Source organism: Grampus griseus (genome assembly GCF_964374135.1).
Source record: "Grampus griseus genome assembly, chromosome: 1".
NCBI classification, from domain to species: domain Eukaryota; kingdom Metazoa; phylum Chordata; class Mammalia; order Artiodactyla; family Delphinidae; genus Grampus; species Grampus griseus.
Window position 1 is genome coordinate 14619804 of NC_139017.1, and position 16852 is coordinate 14636655.

Genomic DNA, 16852 nt, shown 5'->3' on the forward strand with positions numbered 1-16852 from the left:
TAGAGCCTTGTATACATAAATATTATATTAAGAAACGAATGCCCCCTTTAAGGCTTGTATTGGGTTGGCCAAAAACTTCATTCGGTTTTAAGTAAAAATAAGACACATTTTTCATTTTCACCAAGAAATTTATTGAATGTATTCATTAACTGAGCAAACTTTTTGGCCAACCCAATATAAATGAAAATTCTGTCGGAATTCTGCAAATACAGAAAATGTCAATATGAAGACATAATTCAATTCTGAAAGGTCGTTAGTTGAAAATAACAATACCTGTGAAAACACCACCGGACTAGATTGTTGAGGTGATTGTTCAGAAACCATACTGACGTTATACCCCACAACTTTTCCTCTTGTCACATTATCTGCTGGCATCTCCCAGGACACATTGAGCGAGTATGGTGAGAGGGCGGAGACTGAAGGAGGGGTCATGAATACAGGCGCTGTTAACAACAACAATAACAACAGCCAAGACAATGAACGCCGTATTCACAGGTTTTCAACCTGAATCCACACATTTATCCTAGTTTCTGAAACACCTCACTCCTTACGTAATATTCTAATTTTTAAAAATCAAAGAAGATGCTGGTGTGTATAAAAGCTACTCACTCACTTATTTTTATATCTGCAAGGATGTTTCTCCACCTTCACATTACTAACAAAGATATTTTCCATTTACAAAATTAAAAAATAGGAATTTGCTTGTGTTCATAAAAGTAACTAGTAGATAGCTGGGGAGGAAACCATAGGTCTTATGACGTCTTTGAAAGGAGAAGCCACAAAAACAGAATATGTCTCAGTCCACAAAGTTTTGAACAATGCATAGCGACATATTGGATTTCTTACATAGAGAAGTAATTCACTGAGCTCCTGGGAGAATATTACTCTTCAGAAAGAGGGAAATCGAAATAACTCTTTAGAAAGAGGGAAATCGAAATAACTCTTTAGAAAGAGGGAAATCGAAATTCTAAATAACCCCAAAGAAATTCGAAAAGTTTTCAATAAATCTGGATTGAAATGTTCAGGGACATACACATATACATTCTCCTCCTGCCATCCTTGAGATCTTAATATGGATTTTAAATGTGTTAACCAAAGGTGTATTATCAAAGGACCTCATTGCACTTTCATTAGCCAGTGACCCATACGATTATGAGGGTCCAGTATTGCTGTTTCATCCATTACTTTTCATTTCTGACCTTGACTTTCCCCTTCCAGAATGCCATGGCTCATCACTTGTGCTATCATGGCCCTATTATTTGGACAAGATGGCTGGGAGTCATTAAGAGGTGCTCAAGCACAATGCACATTTTATTCATGAAATGATTCCCTTGGACATCAAACTTGAAGCTACACTTGCCCTCCACAGTCCGAACAGATCCAATTTAAATCGGGATGTGGGTTTCTTTGTATATCTATAGATTCAAAGCATAACAAAAGTGTAGTTTTTTTGTCATGGGCTCATGAAATTTGAAGTGTTTATAATATAAAGAATGAGGTGGAGGATTAAAAATATCTCATTTGCCTTAGTAAAGCTATCTTAAGAAAATTAAAACTTTTCACCATCTTTCCTTACCATATTGCCAACTGCTTATAAACACACTTGGGAATTATAGATTTTGATGTCTGGGATTATATTTTAAGGTACAATTTGGTACCTAAGCTATTTGTTTTGGAAAGAGAAAGAAAAACAAAAACAGATTTGTAAAACTGGTAACAGTTATATCTTTCACTGAACATAAATTGTACTGAATTTGGAGCAAGATGGGACATATGGCCAGCCCACTTCAGGACTGGAAACCAATTGCTATTTTTGACAAGCATTCCCAAAAGACTATAACTACATTTAAGTCATTTTGGCGCCTTGAAGTAACAACTAAAACATTATTTTTTTCCCTAGAACTTACTGCAAGAACTTTGTGACCTTGAGTTATCTATGAAACCAATCTATGCATTCAATATTTCCTTGGTTTATGTAAATGTACAACTCTTGCTTTTCGAATGTATTTAGTGCTATTGACTTTACTTTGAGGCAATATTTTCATTCAGGAGTTTCCAAAGTAGAGTTCAAAGCATTAGTCTTCACCTGATTCTCCCGTTCTTCCTGTGGTCCAGGCAGAAGACACACTCCCAGCCATGTTCACAGCTAAGACTCTAAACTTGTACTTGGTGTACGGCTCCAAGCCAGTGACGATTGTGGTTGGTTCGGGAGGTTCTAACGCATTTTCACTGGCTGATTCTGCAAGTGGGTAAGGACCGAGCCAGCCACTGCTCTGAAAAACTCGACTTTCTGCTGACCTGGTTTCTCCATTAGATCTCAGTCTTTCCATGTATAGTTCATATCTTATAATTATGCCTAGAAAAGTGAAACGGTGGACAAAGAGGACTTATTAGACAAATGGGCTATTTTAGGGGTGGGGTGATGTTAGGTTATGTGAAGAGTCCTGGCTTTCCTTGTTCTTCTGACTCAATTACCTGTTTATTTTCTTGGTAATCCACATGATAGGTACTTATTAAAAAAAAAAACCAAACTACAAGTTGATAGCTACATGAATGCATATTACTGAAAAGCATATTCATGGAAAATGAAAACAGTGCAAAAGTGTACAAACACAAAATAACTATAATTTATGATAGGTAAATTCAATATTTTTCAGGATGATTGGTCATAATTTATACTAAGAATGGCTATCTCTTTTCGGAAATTTGATCACTGTACCTTCAATTTGTATAGTTTCAAATTTGGGGATTTTAATTTGATTATCTGCTTAACATAAGCCTTGTTTACTTAAATATTAGAATATTACAGTTCATTTCCACCTAGTTTTATCAAGTAACTTAAAAATCCTAAGAAAAAAGCTTTTGTTATAATACGCACATGATATTAAATTACTGAAAATCTATGAAGGTGTGCTGGCCTGTATAACCAAGGGTTCAATTATATAAGCCCAAAAATTAACTTAATGGAGTCAGCTAGCCTATATACATATTTTTTTGTATTATTTCATATCTTCTTCTTGCTTAAAAGAAAATTTACTGCTTATGGGTGCCCTAACTTGTGACACAGTCAAATATAATGCATTTCCTAAGTGAGTTTCAAATTAGAAACATCATTCGTGTTATGGCAGATGTCACTAAGAGCAAAGATAATATTAGCCTTCTAGGGGGCAATTTAAATGAGTGGAATTTGTTATTAGATTAAAGAAATATACTTATTCTACTAACCAGGACAAATAGTATATCTTTAGAAATTATTTCCCAATTATGACATCATGCAGTTATAAAACTGAAAATGGTTGTCAGAATCTTATTGCACAATTCCAAATACCCAGATTCTCCTTCATGTTTTACCCAAGAATGGGAAATCTAGGCCTTGAATTCCTACCATTTGGTTCCATCGGTGGAGCCCATTCTACGTGAAGCTCTGTGGAACTGATCTTCCGCACCTTGGGTGGACCCAGCCTTCGGGGAGGTGCCTGGGCTGTGGTCACTGTCAGAGGAGTGCTGTGTAAACAGCCCCCGCTAGTACACGCCTGTACAGCAAAACGGTATTTGGTGAATGGAACCAGATTCCAGATGGTAGCGGTGGTTTCAAGACCTTCATAGGGAACACAGGGCTGGATGCCATCTAGAGGAGCACAGGACAAAATATATTTCTCGATAGGACCAGAACGATTTGAAGGTACAGCCCAGGTAAGTGTCACAGAGTCTGAGCTAATAGGACTGATATAACTTAAGTTCAGGCTTCCCTCTGGGGTCCCTGGTTTTGTCCTGTACGTGACAGCTGCACTCCTTGTTGAACCACTCAAGCTGCTGGTCTTGAGGTAATAGGAATAGGAGGTATATGGTGACAGCGCAGTGTCTAAGAAGTACTGAATACCTGAAATTTAAAAAAAAAAAGAAAAGAGTTACATTCCACAAATTGGCAAGGAAACATTTCTAATTATTTTTCTGTTACATAACATAACTAGATTAAACTACACCAATCCACTCTTTTGAATAAAAGTATGGTTCATATTTTTAAAAATTGAGATGAAGCAAATATTGGTTACTTTTATTGTGCAGTACAATATAAGAAAAGTGCCTTTTGTAATGATGCTTATTTAGAAGCTAAAGCTTTTGTTTTGTTCTTTGTATGATATAGCGTCCTTTTTTATATGCTAGAAACCTAATGCCCAAGGTGATGGTATTAGGAGGTGGGGGACTCTGAAAAATGATGACATCATGAGGGTGGAGTCCACACATGGGATTAGTACCCTTGCAAAAGAGGGCCCAGAAAAATCCCTCATCCCTTTCACCATGTGAGGACACAGCGAGAAGCTGGCAGACTGCAACCCCGAAGAGGGCCGTCATCAGAACCCAACCGTGCTGGCACCCTGACTTTGGACTTCTAGCCTCCAGAACATTGAGAAATGAATTTCTGTTGTTTAGAAGCGACTCAGCCTGTGGTATTTTGTTATAGCAGCCTAAACAGACTAAGACAGTGACCATCTGAGTGAAGGGTTATTTTGACATTCTGTTACATATATCACTGCAAATTCTTCATGAAAATATGTTGACTATCAGACTAGAGTCCAGTCAGGTCACAGAAAGCACAGAGTAATCTGAACAAGGAAAGCGGAATACACAGAATGATTGAGTACAAAAGGGTTGTACTTACTTAGGGGACCAGAAACCTCTAAAGAATGCAGGAAGAGAAGAGACAGAGACAGGGAAAAATCATGACCCCCAGGGCTGAAGCAGAGCACCTAGGGAAGGAACAGAACTGGACGAGATAAGACCTGGGATGAGATCAGACTTTGTTGGACGGGGTGCAACCGTGGCCCACTTGACGGTGATGTTCGCTGAGGTTCCAGGAAGGCAGAACTCCCTTGGAATCTGGCCTCTAGCACCTCAGGTGCTCTACCACAGAACTTATAGAGAAAAAACTTACTGGCAGAGTGCCAAGGAAAGCTGCCCATGATGAGGGGCTACACCATGGAACTCACTGGAAAGCCACCGTCTGTGGTACTAGGGGAAGATGCCACCTGGGCATCAGAAGAATTTACTGGGACTGCCATGCACTGTCTTCTGGGGTGCATGTTGTAGAACTCGCTCTTATGGGGCCAGAGCTTGGGAAAGCTGCCCTTTGGGGCCCTGGGGAAAAGCTGCCCAAGGGTAGCCTGGCAGCTGTGTACGGCTGAACATCACTTGTTATCTCCTGAGAGGGGTGCACACCAGAACCAGGAAGAGAAACCTCCATCTCCTGCAGGATCCCTCCAACACCCTCTACTGATAGAGTGCAACATCATACCGGCTAGTAAAGGAGAAATGTTTACAGGTTCCAGCTCCATTACCACAAAGAAGGCAATGAAGCCAAGGTTTGAAACGGAGAGGCAACAAATTGATAATTTGTACAAGTATACACTAAAAAATCGTTTATGAGACCATGATCTTTAGCCATATTCTTGGGAAACATTTCCTTGGGAAGCATATAAAATGACTGATGTGTTATTTATAATAGGAAATGTTTAAATAAATTAAAGTTGAATTTCTTAATGAGTTATATTAGTCTAATATTACATTAATAGGATTCTAATATTATATTAGTTATTTAAAACAATAGTGATGAAGACCATACAGCAATATGAGAAAAAATATGAAATGTAATACTGCATAGACTTGATTATTATGCAAAATAAACTGAAGTACATATTCTCCCAGAAATTTTCCAAAATGAAATTCATTTTTGCACTAGAATGCTGGAACTGTGATGCTTTAATTTTTTTTCCTTTACATTTTCTTAATTGGATATACCACTTTTATAATAAAAAGTTATACAAATTCAAATCAAAATCAGGTGTTTAGAGAAATTATTGCACAAGAATATCATGAAATTCCTCTTTAGAGATGCACTGGGTCACAATATTGGCTGACCCCAGCCCCCGTGTGTGGCATTCTCACCCACCAGAGCTACATGGAGCTGTGCAAGTTGCCTGAATTAACCTTATTTTCTCACACACACCTTCATGCCTCGTCTTGTACAATTTCTTCCATGAGAGTAATTCTTCCTCTACTGTGGTATCTGGTTAATTCACCTCACATCACCCGCTTTTGCGGAACTTTCAGTGGTTCTCAATCACTATCTCTGCCCTCGCAGGCATGGTTGCTTCTTACCCCTCCTCCACTTATAGGATACTCAGAAATATTCTAAAAATATTTCTTAATACTCTTAAGTCTATTCTGGTACAATATTTAATATATTACTTTGTAATCTTGGTTTATTTATCTATATCTCTTTTCAATAATGAGAACTGTTCCTTCCATCCTTGTATTTCTAGTGGCTGGTACCGTTCCTGGTCTGCAGTGAGCAGTGAACAAAGCAGTGAACAAAGAATGAATGAATGATTCGTCATATACATATTTTTTTCTAGGAAATAGTATTAAGACCCTTATAATAAAAAACATTGATTTTCATCTATTCTGTTTTCATTCTTATCCCCTGCTTATATTTTCTGGGTGTTTTAGGTTTATTTCTCTCAGAGGTAACTGAACCATCTTACCCTTGTTACATTGATCCTTTGATGTGTATGGAATAATAAATGATAATGACATTAAAGGTAGAAATGCAATCCCAGAGTTCACTAAGATACAGTGTTGTTTAAAACTCTCATCTTAAACTGTGTTAATGTCCCTAGTGACGTAAGCAATGGTCACACGTAGAAATAATCTTCCTCTAGTTTCCCTGTGAAAGCATTTCCCTGGAGTAACATTTAAGGACTATCTCCCCACTCATGGTGACCCAAAGGAGGAAAGATTTAACCGATTGTGAATTTGGGGGGAAAACAAAGCAAAGCATCCTTTTCTAATCTGTCTTCCTGCAGGAGAAAATGTATATTTTCCAATCTGGCTTCTATTAATAATGACGATGATTTTTATTTTTCATTTCCATCTTATAGATGGAATCCTTATGTCTAGTTCCCCTTTAGTTTCAAACTCAAGTAGGAAAAAATAATATGATTTACTGACCCCCCCTTAAAACTTCAATACTATCAAAAGTGTGCTATTTCCTACAATAGCTGTTCTCTTCACCCCTATAACACATAAAATACCTATTGGCAGCCCTAATCGTGACTGCAGGGGAGATAGTATTAGGTGCTGATTATGTACAATCCCCACTGTGCTAACTTACACCTTTCTCTTCTACTCTTGAAAACTAATTAGGATGCAAAATGAGTGAAATGTTACCTAGGGGAACCACTGACTATACCTTAACTTCCTTTTAAAAAGTTATTTATAAACTTTAAAATTATTCCATCATTATTAGCAGGTATTACTAAGAACAAATAATTTGCAAGATCTAAAAATGAAAATACCGGTGTGTTATGATCTTAGGTTGGAAACTACTGCCCTGGAGAATCCTGCAGTGCATCAGGCCAGCTAGGAAAAGTTTTATTCTAACAAGGAATTCTATAATGGTCTCAACCAAATGGTCAAACTTGCTTGGAAGACACACTATTAATTTTCTTTGAAAAGTCCAATGATTCTCCACCTATAATTCCAAATGCTTTTATTTAACCCAAAGATTTGTGTTCATATGACTGGATATAAGTACTGTTTCCTCTTCATATTACACATGCTATCCACACACTGGAAATAGAGTAATAAACATGAGGGTATTATTAGAATGATACAAAATTCTGACAGCATTAACCAATTGTTCTTACTGTTCAAATGCCATCATGCAGATAATTTGCATATCATTAATTACAGTGATTGTCAAGAAATGCCAGAAGTGGCATTTTTTAATGAAAAATAAGGATTTAAGAAATAATACCTGTTTAATAGGATTATATAAATTTCTGATTCGTGAACGAGCACACATTTATTGTGTAAGAAACTGTTATTTGGATTCTATATTAGTGCAATCATGAAAAAGAGCCAGAGTGTTGTACTCACATGTAATGTTCTATAAAATAGATCACTATATGTTACTATGTAAAACATGCCTCTGGGTTGAAGGGTATAATTGAGGTTTAATCTTACTATTGAATTAACCTATATGGAAAATAGAGTGACCCTAATATACAACTTAAGAAATAATTCAACCAGTAATAGTGTCATCTTCAAAATCACTTTCAATATTTTAATAACTCTCTCTTCTTCTATCACAAAAACTTAAGTTTCAGGACACCTGGATCATGCTGACATTTGGAAGAAAATAAACATTCTAGTAGCAGGTTTTTAGGATGCTTTGCCAACATGGCAGATGTAGACAGATGTTCCTTTCCCTTTGCAATCTGCATTATAAAGTTCAGAGCTTCCATTAACTTCAGAGAAGACTAGAGGCACTGAAGAGACATTTAGAGTTAACACAAAGTACTGAATGTAGTAACATAAGTCATACAGAACTGGGTGCAAAATGTAACCTACTACAGTATACACAAAATAAAACTGTATGCTATGCAAAAGTTGTAACGCCAATCAATATGTCAAAACAAGGCACCTTCCTAAGCATTTTCAGAAAGATTATGGAACTTCAGTGTTTTTACATAGCTTTATATACTTTTCTAATTAATTAATCATGTTAAACTAGAATTTGGAAAACTGGGTCTTAAACAAAGAGAACAACATGGAAACCTGAATTGGAATCACTGTTTCAATGTTTCTTAAACTAATTTCTTAAACTAGTTTCTTAAACTAGCTTGTAGCTAAACATGACCAAAGCAAACATCAGAGAACACAAGGCTGGAAGAAAATTTCCAAGTTTTCCTTCTATCTTTAGGGAAAAAGTATCTAAAACATCTGAGTAAATCTTTTCAAAGATAATGGGTCTAAATAGTTTAATTTCTACAAGCTCCTTCAAAATCTTCATAATAGTTTCAGGTGCAAAGACAGTCTTCATGGTTTGTTCACATCCTTCTCTCAATTTAGTTCCATGTTGCTGGGTTTTACCTCTGTGGAAATGGCAATGTATGCATATAATTATACTATTTGCTTGAATGTTAGGACTCTGATTGCCCTTTTTGAAAAGTCCATTTTTCAACCTGAGAATTTAAAATGTGAACCCCTTATAATAGAAATATTTGATAAATGTTCTATAATCCTTATACCCAGAAAAATGATAGACCAGTTTGTTGTAAGTCTTCCAGTATTTTTATATATTTTAAATTAAAATATAATTCATAGATTATTTTAATATCTTTTAGTTACCTTAAACAGTATTTCATGGACATTTCCCATTCATTAATAACTAAACTAAGAGAGCACTTTATAGGTGACCATATTCTACAATTTACTTAATAATGCACCAGATTCTATTATGTCATGTACCATGATTTACTGAAAGTTTTTTGAATGTCTGACTTTTTCCAATATTTGCAATTACAGATAGTGCAAGTTTGGACATATTTTGTGATTTGGTGTCCCTTTATGACTATGCATTTGAGATACATTTTCTAAAGTAGGTTTGCTGAGTCAAATGGTTTGCAAAAGGTTTCTCACATATTTTAACAAGTTATCCCATGCGAAAAGTCATACCAATGAACCCTCACAGATAGCCCAGCAGTTTATGTAAGTTCTAGCTTCTCCATATCCTCATTAATCCTGGAAAGGGTAATTTGTTTCCATCTTTGAGGCTTTGATAAGCATTCACGTCTTAACAAATAATAAGCATCTCATTTTCACTGCGTTTCTCTGATTACTAGGGAGATTTGTAATTCTCTCTCTGCTGAAACACTCCATGCTACACCACAACACGTCTCCTCAAGGTCAAAGAACTTAACTAATGTATCAGTTTTCAGAATATTATATCTTTCCATCACCAAACTTTGAAACTCACTGTATGGGTATTGATCTTCAATTGTGTAGATTTCAAAACCATCCCTGAATAAACTGTAAGTGAGCCAGTGGGCATTTGGAGAATCAGGTGGACTCCAGGAAACACTGATAGCAGAAGAATTTTGAACTTTTCCTCTGGGTGGAGGTTGCTGGGATGGAGCTAAATTACAATGGAGAGAGCATGTATCAGCAAAGGCAATCAATAAGGACACAAGTAAACTTAAGTAAGATATCCAGCAAAGAGGTCTTTCTGATTCAGGATTACTTTATCAAGAAGACATGTGGTTTACCAAGACATTAATAAACAAAGGGTATACATCATGAGTTCTCTAAAACAAAGCTTTTTATCTATAAACATAAAATACGTTTGTAGGTCAATGCAGCTGACATGAATATGGTTGGGGGAAAGAAACCACAAAAGTTTACATAAGCACTTTTTTTTATTGAAGTATAGTTGACTTACAATATTATATTCGTTTCAGGTGTATAACATAGTGATGTGATACTTGTATAGATAATGCACCATACAGAGTTATTACAGCATTATTAACTATATTCCCTGTGCTGTACACTACATCCCTGGGACTTATTTATTCTGTAACTGGAAGTTTGTACTTCTTAATCCCCTTCACCTATTTCACCCATTCCCCACCTCCCCCCTTTGGCAACCATTGTTTGTTCTCTGTATCCATGAGTTTGTTTCTGTTTTGTTCTATTTGTTCATTTTTTTTTAGATTCCACATATAAATGAAAACATACAGTATTTCTCTAACTCTCCACCTCTTTCTTTGAATTTTTCAGAGAAACTATCCAAGGATGCATAATATTTATTTTCTACTTAATTAAATTAAAAGTTGATACACATAAATTGTGTTGAAACTTGAAATAAGTCGTGTCATTTTTGGATTTTTTAAAAGGAAGTTTTCCATTCCATTAAGCACAATGTTTCATCTTGCTTCACAGAGCACAGTGTAAAAGAAAGAATAATAGCTGATGATACAAATAGCTGTGGATGCTAAGGATGTTAAATAGCCTAAATATTAGCAAGAAACAAATTAAATGTATTACATGAACACCAAGCACCTGTTAGAGTTGCTATGATTGTTTATAACACCTGTTAAAAATGCTGTGATTGTAACATAGAAAACAAACTTATGGTTACCAAAGGGGAAATCAGTGGGGGGGGAGGGGGGAGAAGGGTTAAATTAGGGGTTTGGGATTAAAAGATACACACTACTATACATAAAATAGATAAACAACAAGACCTACTGTTTAGCACCGGGAATTATATTCAATATCTTGTAATAATCTCTAATGGAAAAAAATCTGAAAAAGAATATATATAAATATATGTATATAACTGAAGCACTGTGCTGTACACCTGATACTAACAAAACCCTGTAAATCAACTATACTTCAATTTAAAAAGTGCTGCGATTCAGATGTAGAGAACAAACATATGGACACCAAGGGGGCAAAGCAGGGCAGAGGGGGTGAATTGGGAGATTAAGATTGACATATATATACTAATATATACAAAATAGGTAACTAATAAGAACCTGCTGTATAGCACAAAAAAATATAATAAAATAAAAAATGCTGTGATTGTTAGAGATAATATGTTTTCTTCCATCAGGCACATAAGAGCATTCACCTCACTATTTTAGTGATATTTTTATAGTATAAATATATACTATGAACACATTGTTTCTTATCACTATATTTTTCATAGTCTCCCTATTTTGGAGAATCAGTCTACATTGTTTTCCCCAGAAGATATAAAGGTAAAGGAGAAAAACAATGTCTAACTATATTTTAAGGGCAATCAACCACCAGTTTATTTACCCGCCTCTGGTTTAAGATGCATAACCCTTCATCCATTTAGAGAAGCATAATGTAATCGGACTTTCTCATTGAATAAAATGACAAAGGCACAGTTTGCTGTGTTAACTTATTTTGTAAACCATTAATCTTTCTGTTGAGAAAAAATTTTAAATCATGAATCGATCATGAATCGATCAATTATCAATATTATTATATGAAATATCTGCAGTCACTAGGTGATAGTCAACGTTTCAGAAGAAAAGAAAATGCACACTCAAGTGATTTAACAAAGAGCTTAATAAAGAAACTCTTTTCAAAAGGGTGGGCGGAATGTAAAGGAATCCAAAGACATGGAGCAGTACTCTGGGGTATGGTAATAGCAGAGCTCTTTTACTACTTCTGTCACGGGTCAAGACCAATCCCAGGCTCAGTGATTCACTAGAAATTCATTCACTCATCATATAGTCCTACTCATGGGTAAGGTTTATTACCGCAAAAGGATAGAGTACAATCAAAAAAGGGAAAAGGTACATGGGTAAAGTCTGGGGGAAACCAGGCACAAGCTTCAAGTTACAGAGGATGGGCTTAATTTCCCTAGCAACATATAAAAACACACGTGAAATGTTGCCAGCCAGAGACGTTCATTAGAAACTCAGTGCCCAGTGTCTATACTGGGGACTGTGCATGTAGACAGTCTCTGCCTGGCACACACCAAAATTCCAAACTCCTAGAAAGAAAGCAGGTGTTAAGCACTGTATGGTCAGGCCACTCAAGAGGGCTGTCCTCTTGCTCTCTGTACATCCTCTGTTCAACCAGTGCCTGCTTCACCTACATCCTACTCAGAGGACTGACCTTCCTACATACTTGCCCCAGGTCCCAGCTAATGACTGTTCTTATCAGAGGCAGTGAAGGGCGTGGTCCACTGCTGGTTTCCTTGGTAACCGAAAAGCCAGCCAGAAGTAATTACCTATAACTGGTAATCCCTCCCTTCACCCCCCAGTGAAGCCTACAGCCATGTCCTGCCTGCTCTCCCCTGCATACGGTGGGGTGTCACTCCAGGACCTTGCTTCAGACATGTAAGCTTCCCCATCCATTAAATCATTCATGTCTCTGTCATTGACTCCAGACTCCTTCTTTGGTCTCAAAACTGGGGAAATGGAGGCCAGTATTTCCTATGGGTTGCAGCCCAACAAGCATAAACCATGTAATCTGCACAAAATTTAAGGGACAGTGAGCCCTTCTTAAAAATTCTGAGGATGGTGGGAGCCATCACACAGTCCAAATCCCAGATGCCAGCCAAAGGCCAACTTTGCAAGCAGGTCTTTCTAAAGACAAGCATTCAGGCCTGCTATGTTAAGTTTTTCTCACACATTATCCCTAGCTTGAAGGGGCACAGCACTCAGAGACAGAAAGGGATGTGTGAAGAGCATCATCTGACCACTCAATGAAGGACAGAGCCAACTCAAGGCCAGTCTTACACTGAGACAGGGAGCTGGGGATTAAATGTTCTGACTTCCCTTTCTGCCAGCCCTCCTCCAGATGACTAGAAGGTTCCTACTTGTAGCTGAAGCCAACCGAGAGTCAGGGGGCAAGAGAGCCTGCTGACATAGAACATACAGAATCTTGGGGAACAGAGCAGAGTGAGAAGTATGGAGTAGTAACGTGAAGTTATCCTAACACACCAGGCAAAGACTTTCAACTAAGAGCTATTACTAATTCATCAGTACTCATGAATGATCTACTCCATTTGAAAGACATGAGATAATCCAACAATAGCATTTTAAGAAAGTATATCAAGAGCACTGAATTTGAAATACATAAAATTCCGTATCTTATGCATAGGCTTCCTAAAGACAATGTCTCTAAACCTATGGTAGATAATATTAATGTCACATTTTTCAAGAAAAATATTCAACCTAGATACATTCTCACTCTTCCCCTTTATCTTTTTTTTGGAGGGGATTTTCATCACTATGTTAAAATTCTAACTGTCCATATGCCTATTTAGATATAGGATAGTGAGTAATAACAATCTCAAAATGACACATGAAGAGAGAATTATTTCCAAACAGCACCTTATATTTTTGAATTCAATGATTTGCCATATTTTGCTATGGTCACTTTGGTTGGTTGAATACTGACAGTACATTTGATCTTTCAGTGGATTTTAATTTAGGGCTCTAAATCCTGTTATTCTTAGTGGAACTTCAAAGACTCATAAACTGTCTCATCTACAGCACTCTCAAAGAGCCTCGTAATCCATGGCAATTTAATGTTTTTTAGTGAATATTAGTGATTACATCTAAAACTCCGCATGCTCTCAGGAACACAATAGATTTCAGAGTTAGAGCAATCAAAACTGACCATTAAACTATTTTCTAAGACGGCAAAATACTTTTGGGATGATTGAAAGAGAGACAGATGTTTCAGTCCCATGTCAAAGGATGTAGAAAATGATTTGCATTACGTGAAAATTTCCTTGACAACAAACACAATCATACACATATATACACACATAGGCTCTTTCAAATGTTTAAAGTTGATTACTTTTTATGACCATCTCTAACCACAATCTTGTCTGACTTCACAGTGTGAATGAATAGTGCTTGTTTGACATTTAATGAGAATTTTCAAAGACCTGAAGGTTTAGATAGTTCAGTACCACTCTAAGAATAAATATTTTGAAACCCTGGGCATGAGATAACTTGAACCCACTTTTTTGTGCTGAAAGTAGGATTCTGAGAAAATGATCATACACTCATTAATCAAAATTGCCAAGAATGGTCTTTGTATAAGGCTCTCTTTTAAGGAAGGAAAGTATAATATTGTGACTACATCCATCAGTTTGGGATTACATCCCAGCTTGGGAACTTTGGTAATTGTAAGATTGCAGTCAAATTTCAGTTGGATGCTCTGACCCTTTTCTTATTTATAGTAAGAAGATGATAATGTCTACCTCTGAAAGCCAAAGCAACTATTATGTGTTCTAAAAGTTAAAGAAAAATATGATAATTTTGTTTCAACAAAAAGGGAATTTCAACAGAGAAAGAGAATGTATAAAAACACCAAAACCAGAGTTGAACAGTATAATAACTAAAATGGAAACTTCTCTAGAGAGGGCTCAATGGCAGATTTGAAATGAAAGAAGAATCAGTAAACTTGTTATAAAGCAACAGATGGAACTTAAATATACAACAATATGATTTATCTAATCCAAAGAACAGAGAAAAAAATTTAACAAAAGTGAAAACAGCCTCAGAGATCTGTGAGTAAATGTCATATGTATAATGTGTCAACATACATGCAATGGGAAGCACAAAGGAGAGAAAAGACAGAGAAAGGAGAAAAAAATATTTGAAGAAATATTGGCTCAAACTGTCCAAATTCAATGTAAAACACTTATCTCCAATTCCAAAAAGCATAATGAATTCAAGTAGGATACACACAAAGTGATTCAGACCTAGACATAGTGTAGTCAAACTGGTGAAAGAAAAAGACAAACTCTTGAAAGCAGTAAGAGAAAAAACAACTCATAACACAGTTGAAGGGAAATACAATTAAAGGTTTACAGAAACAAAGGAGGCCAGAAGGTAGTAGAATGACATATTTAAAGTCCCCAAAAGAAAAAAGAATAGTTGGTACCAAGAACTCTATATCTAGAAAAAATTACTCATCAAAAGTAAAAGTTAGGGGCTTCCTGGTGGCGCAGTGGTTGAGAGTCCGCCTGCCGATGCAGGGGACACGGGTTCATGCCCCGGTCCGGGAAGATCCCACGTGCCACGGAGTGGCTGGGCCCGTGAGCCATGGCCGCTGAGCCTGCGCGTCCGGAGCCTGTGCTCCGCAACGGGAGAGACCACAGCACTGAGAGGCCTGCGTACCGCAAAAAAAATAAAAAATAAAAAATAAACATCTACCACTACTAAGAAACGTAGGCCAGGTTTCCAGTGACAAGACCATCCACTTTTGCCTGAGGTGTAATTCCTAGACTGTGTCTCAGGTGCAAGAACAGGTAGCAAAAAATGGAGCAGAAGCCAATATTTTCATACAGCATTAGTGGCAGAACCAATCAAAAAAATCTCTAAGATTCCATATGTGGTAGGTAAAGCTGTCACAATTCTATTATAAACGATGATTTACAACTGACATCCAAAGAAATATGCCGGAATTTCTGTTGCACACAAATCAATCAACTATATAGCTAATCAGTGAACAACAAATATTAATTAAATGTTCAATGAATCCAGATTGGTGGTTAGACCGTATTTATACAAAAAGGCAATTGTGATAGTCCTTTCCCAAGAGTAGCGTAAGTACCTACAATTTTACTTTTCCTAAAATCCAGAGAGACCAGTGAAACACGGGATACTGAAGATAAAACACACAGGTACAAAAGCTGAATATGTCTTGTTAATCATTAGCTACATCTTGCTTTCCACTACTTCCAAAACTAGTACAGTTGCTGTGGACCCCAATATTTTATTACTTCTCTCTCTTCCTTAAATATAGATAGCACTGCTCCAGGCATGCTTATTTATGATGATGTGTCCAGACTTGTGGCATTTCCTAACATTGTGACTCATGACAATCTCAGGACACCTCAAGGAGGAAACATATTGTACAATATATTATAGAGGGCTCCTTACCACATGTTCTTAGCAGGCATTTCTTGGGAATTCTGGAAAAGGTAAGGATAGATGATCTTGAAGTAGATACAAAGAAATCATCAATATGCTATGAAATTGTAGGGCTGCAGGTGACCTTGAGAAGTCAGTTCAAGGCCCTCGAGAATAGTGTTGAGAAATCAAAAGACACTATGATGTAACCTTTGGCTTCCAAGAGTTAAAAATGTGAGAGATGTTGAAAAACCTAATGCAACTTAAAGTAGAAAGACAGGAATATCAAATACAGGAGTAATATGTGGTGATAAATGATGATAATAACTGCTACAATATCAATAAACAACTAATAGTAGCATAGTGTCCATATAATGGTGGGGGCGGGGTGGAAGGACATAAATCCCGCAATAATCTTCCATTTACTATAGAAATTACCTGGAAATGTTCTTATGTGGTGAGGTGACCGCTCATTTTGGTTGAACTAATGTTGTCCTAAATTTTACACTGAAAAGTCCCACATTCTGGGAAAACCCTTAGTCTGGGGTAAACCAGGACTTTGGTCACCTTGTTAGTGATACCACTGCAACAAACGA

The 16852-nt window shown here is 36.7% G+C and overlaps 1 protein-coding gene across 1 annotated transcript in view; it reads right to left on the bottom strand.

The window, feature by feature from the left end:
• USH2A (usherin) overlaps positions 1-16852 on the bottom strand; it is a gene marked incomplete at its 5' end in the record, with an annotated part of 770156 nt that overhangs the window by 571930 nt on the left and 181374 nt on the right. The window contains 4 exons of the mRNA XM_082666701.1: positions 274-443; positions 2087-2356; positions 3386-3880; positions 9821-9979. Of these exons, the coding sequence (XP_082522827.1) occupies positions 274-443; positions 2087-2356; positions 3386-3880; positions 9821-9979 (1094 nt within the window). The remainder of the gene's footprint in view (positions 1-273; positions 444-2086; positions 2357-3385; positions 3881-9820; positions 9980-16852) is intronic.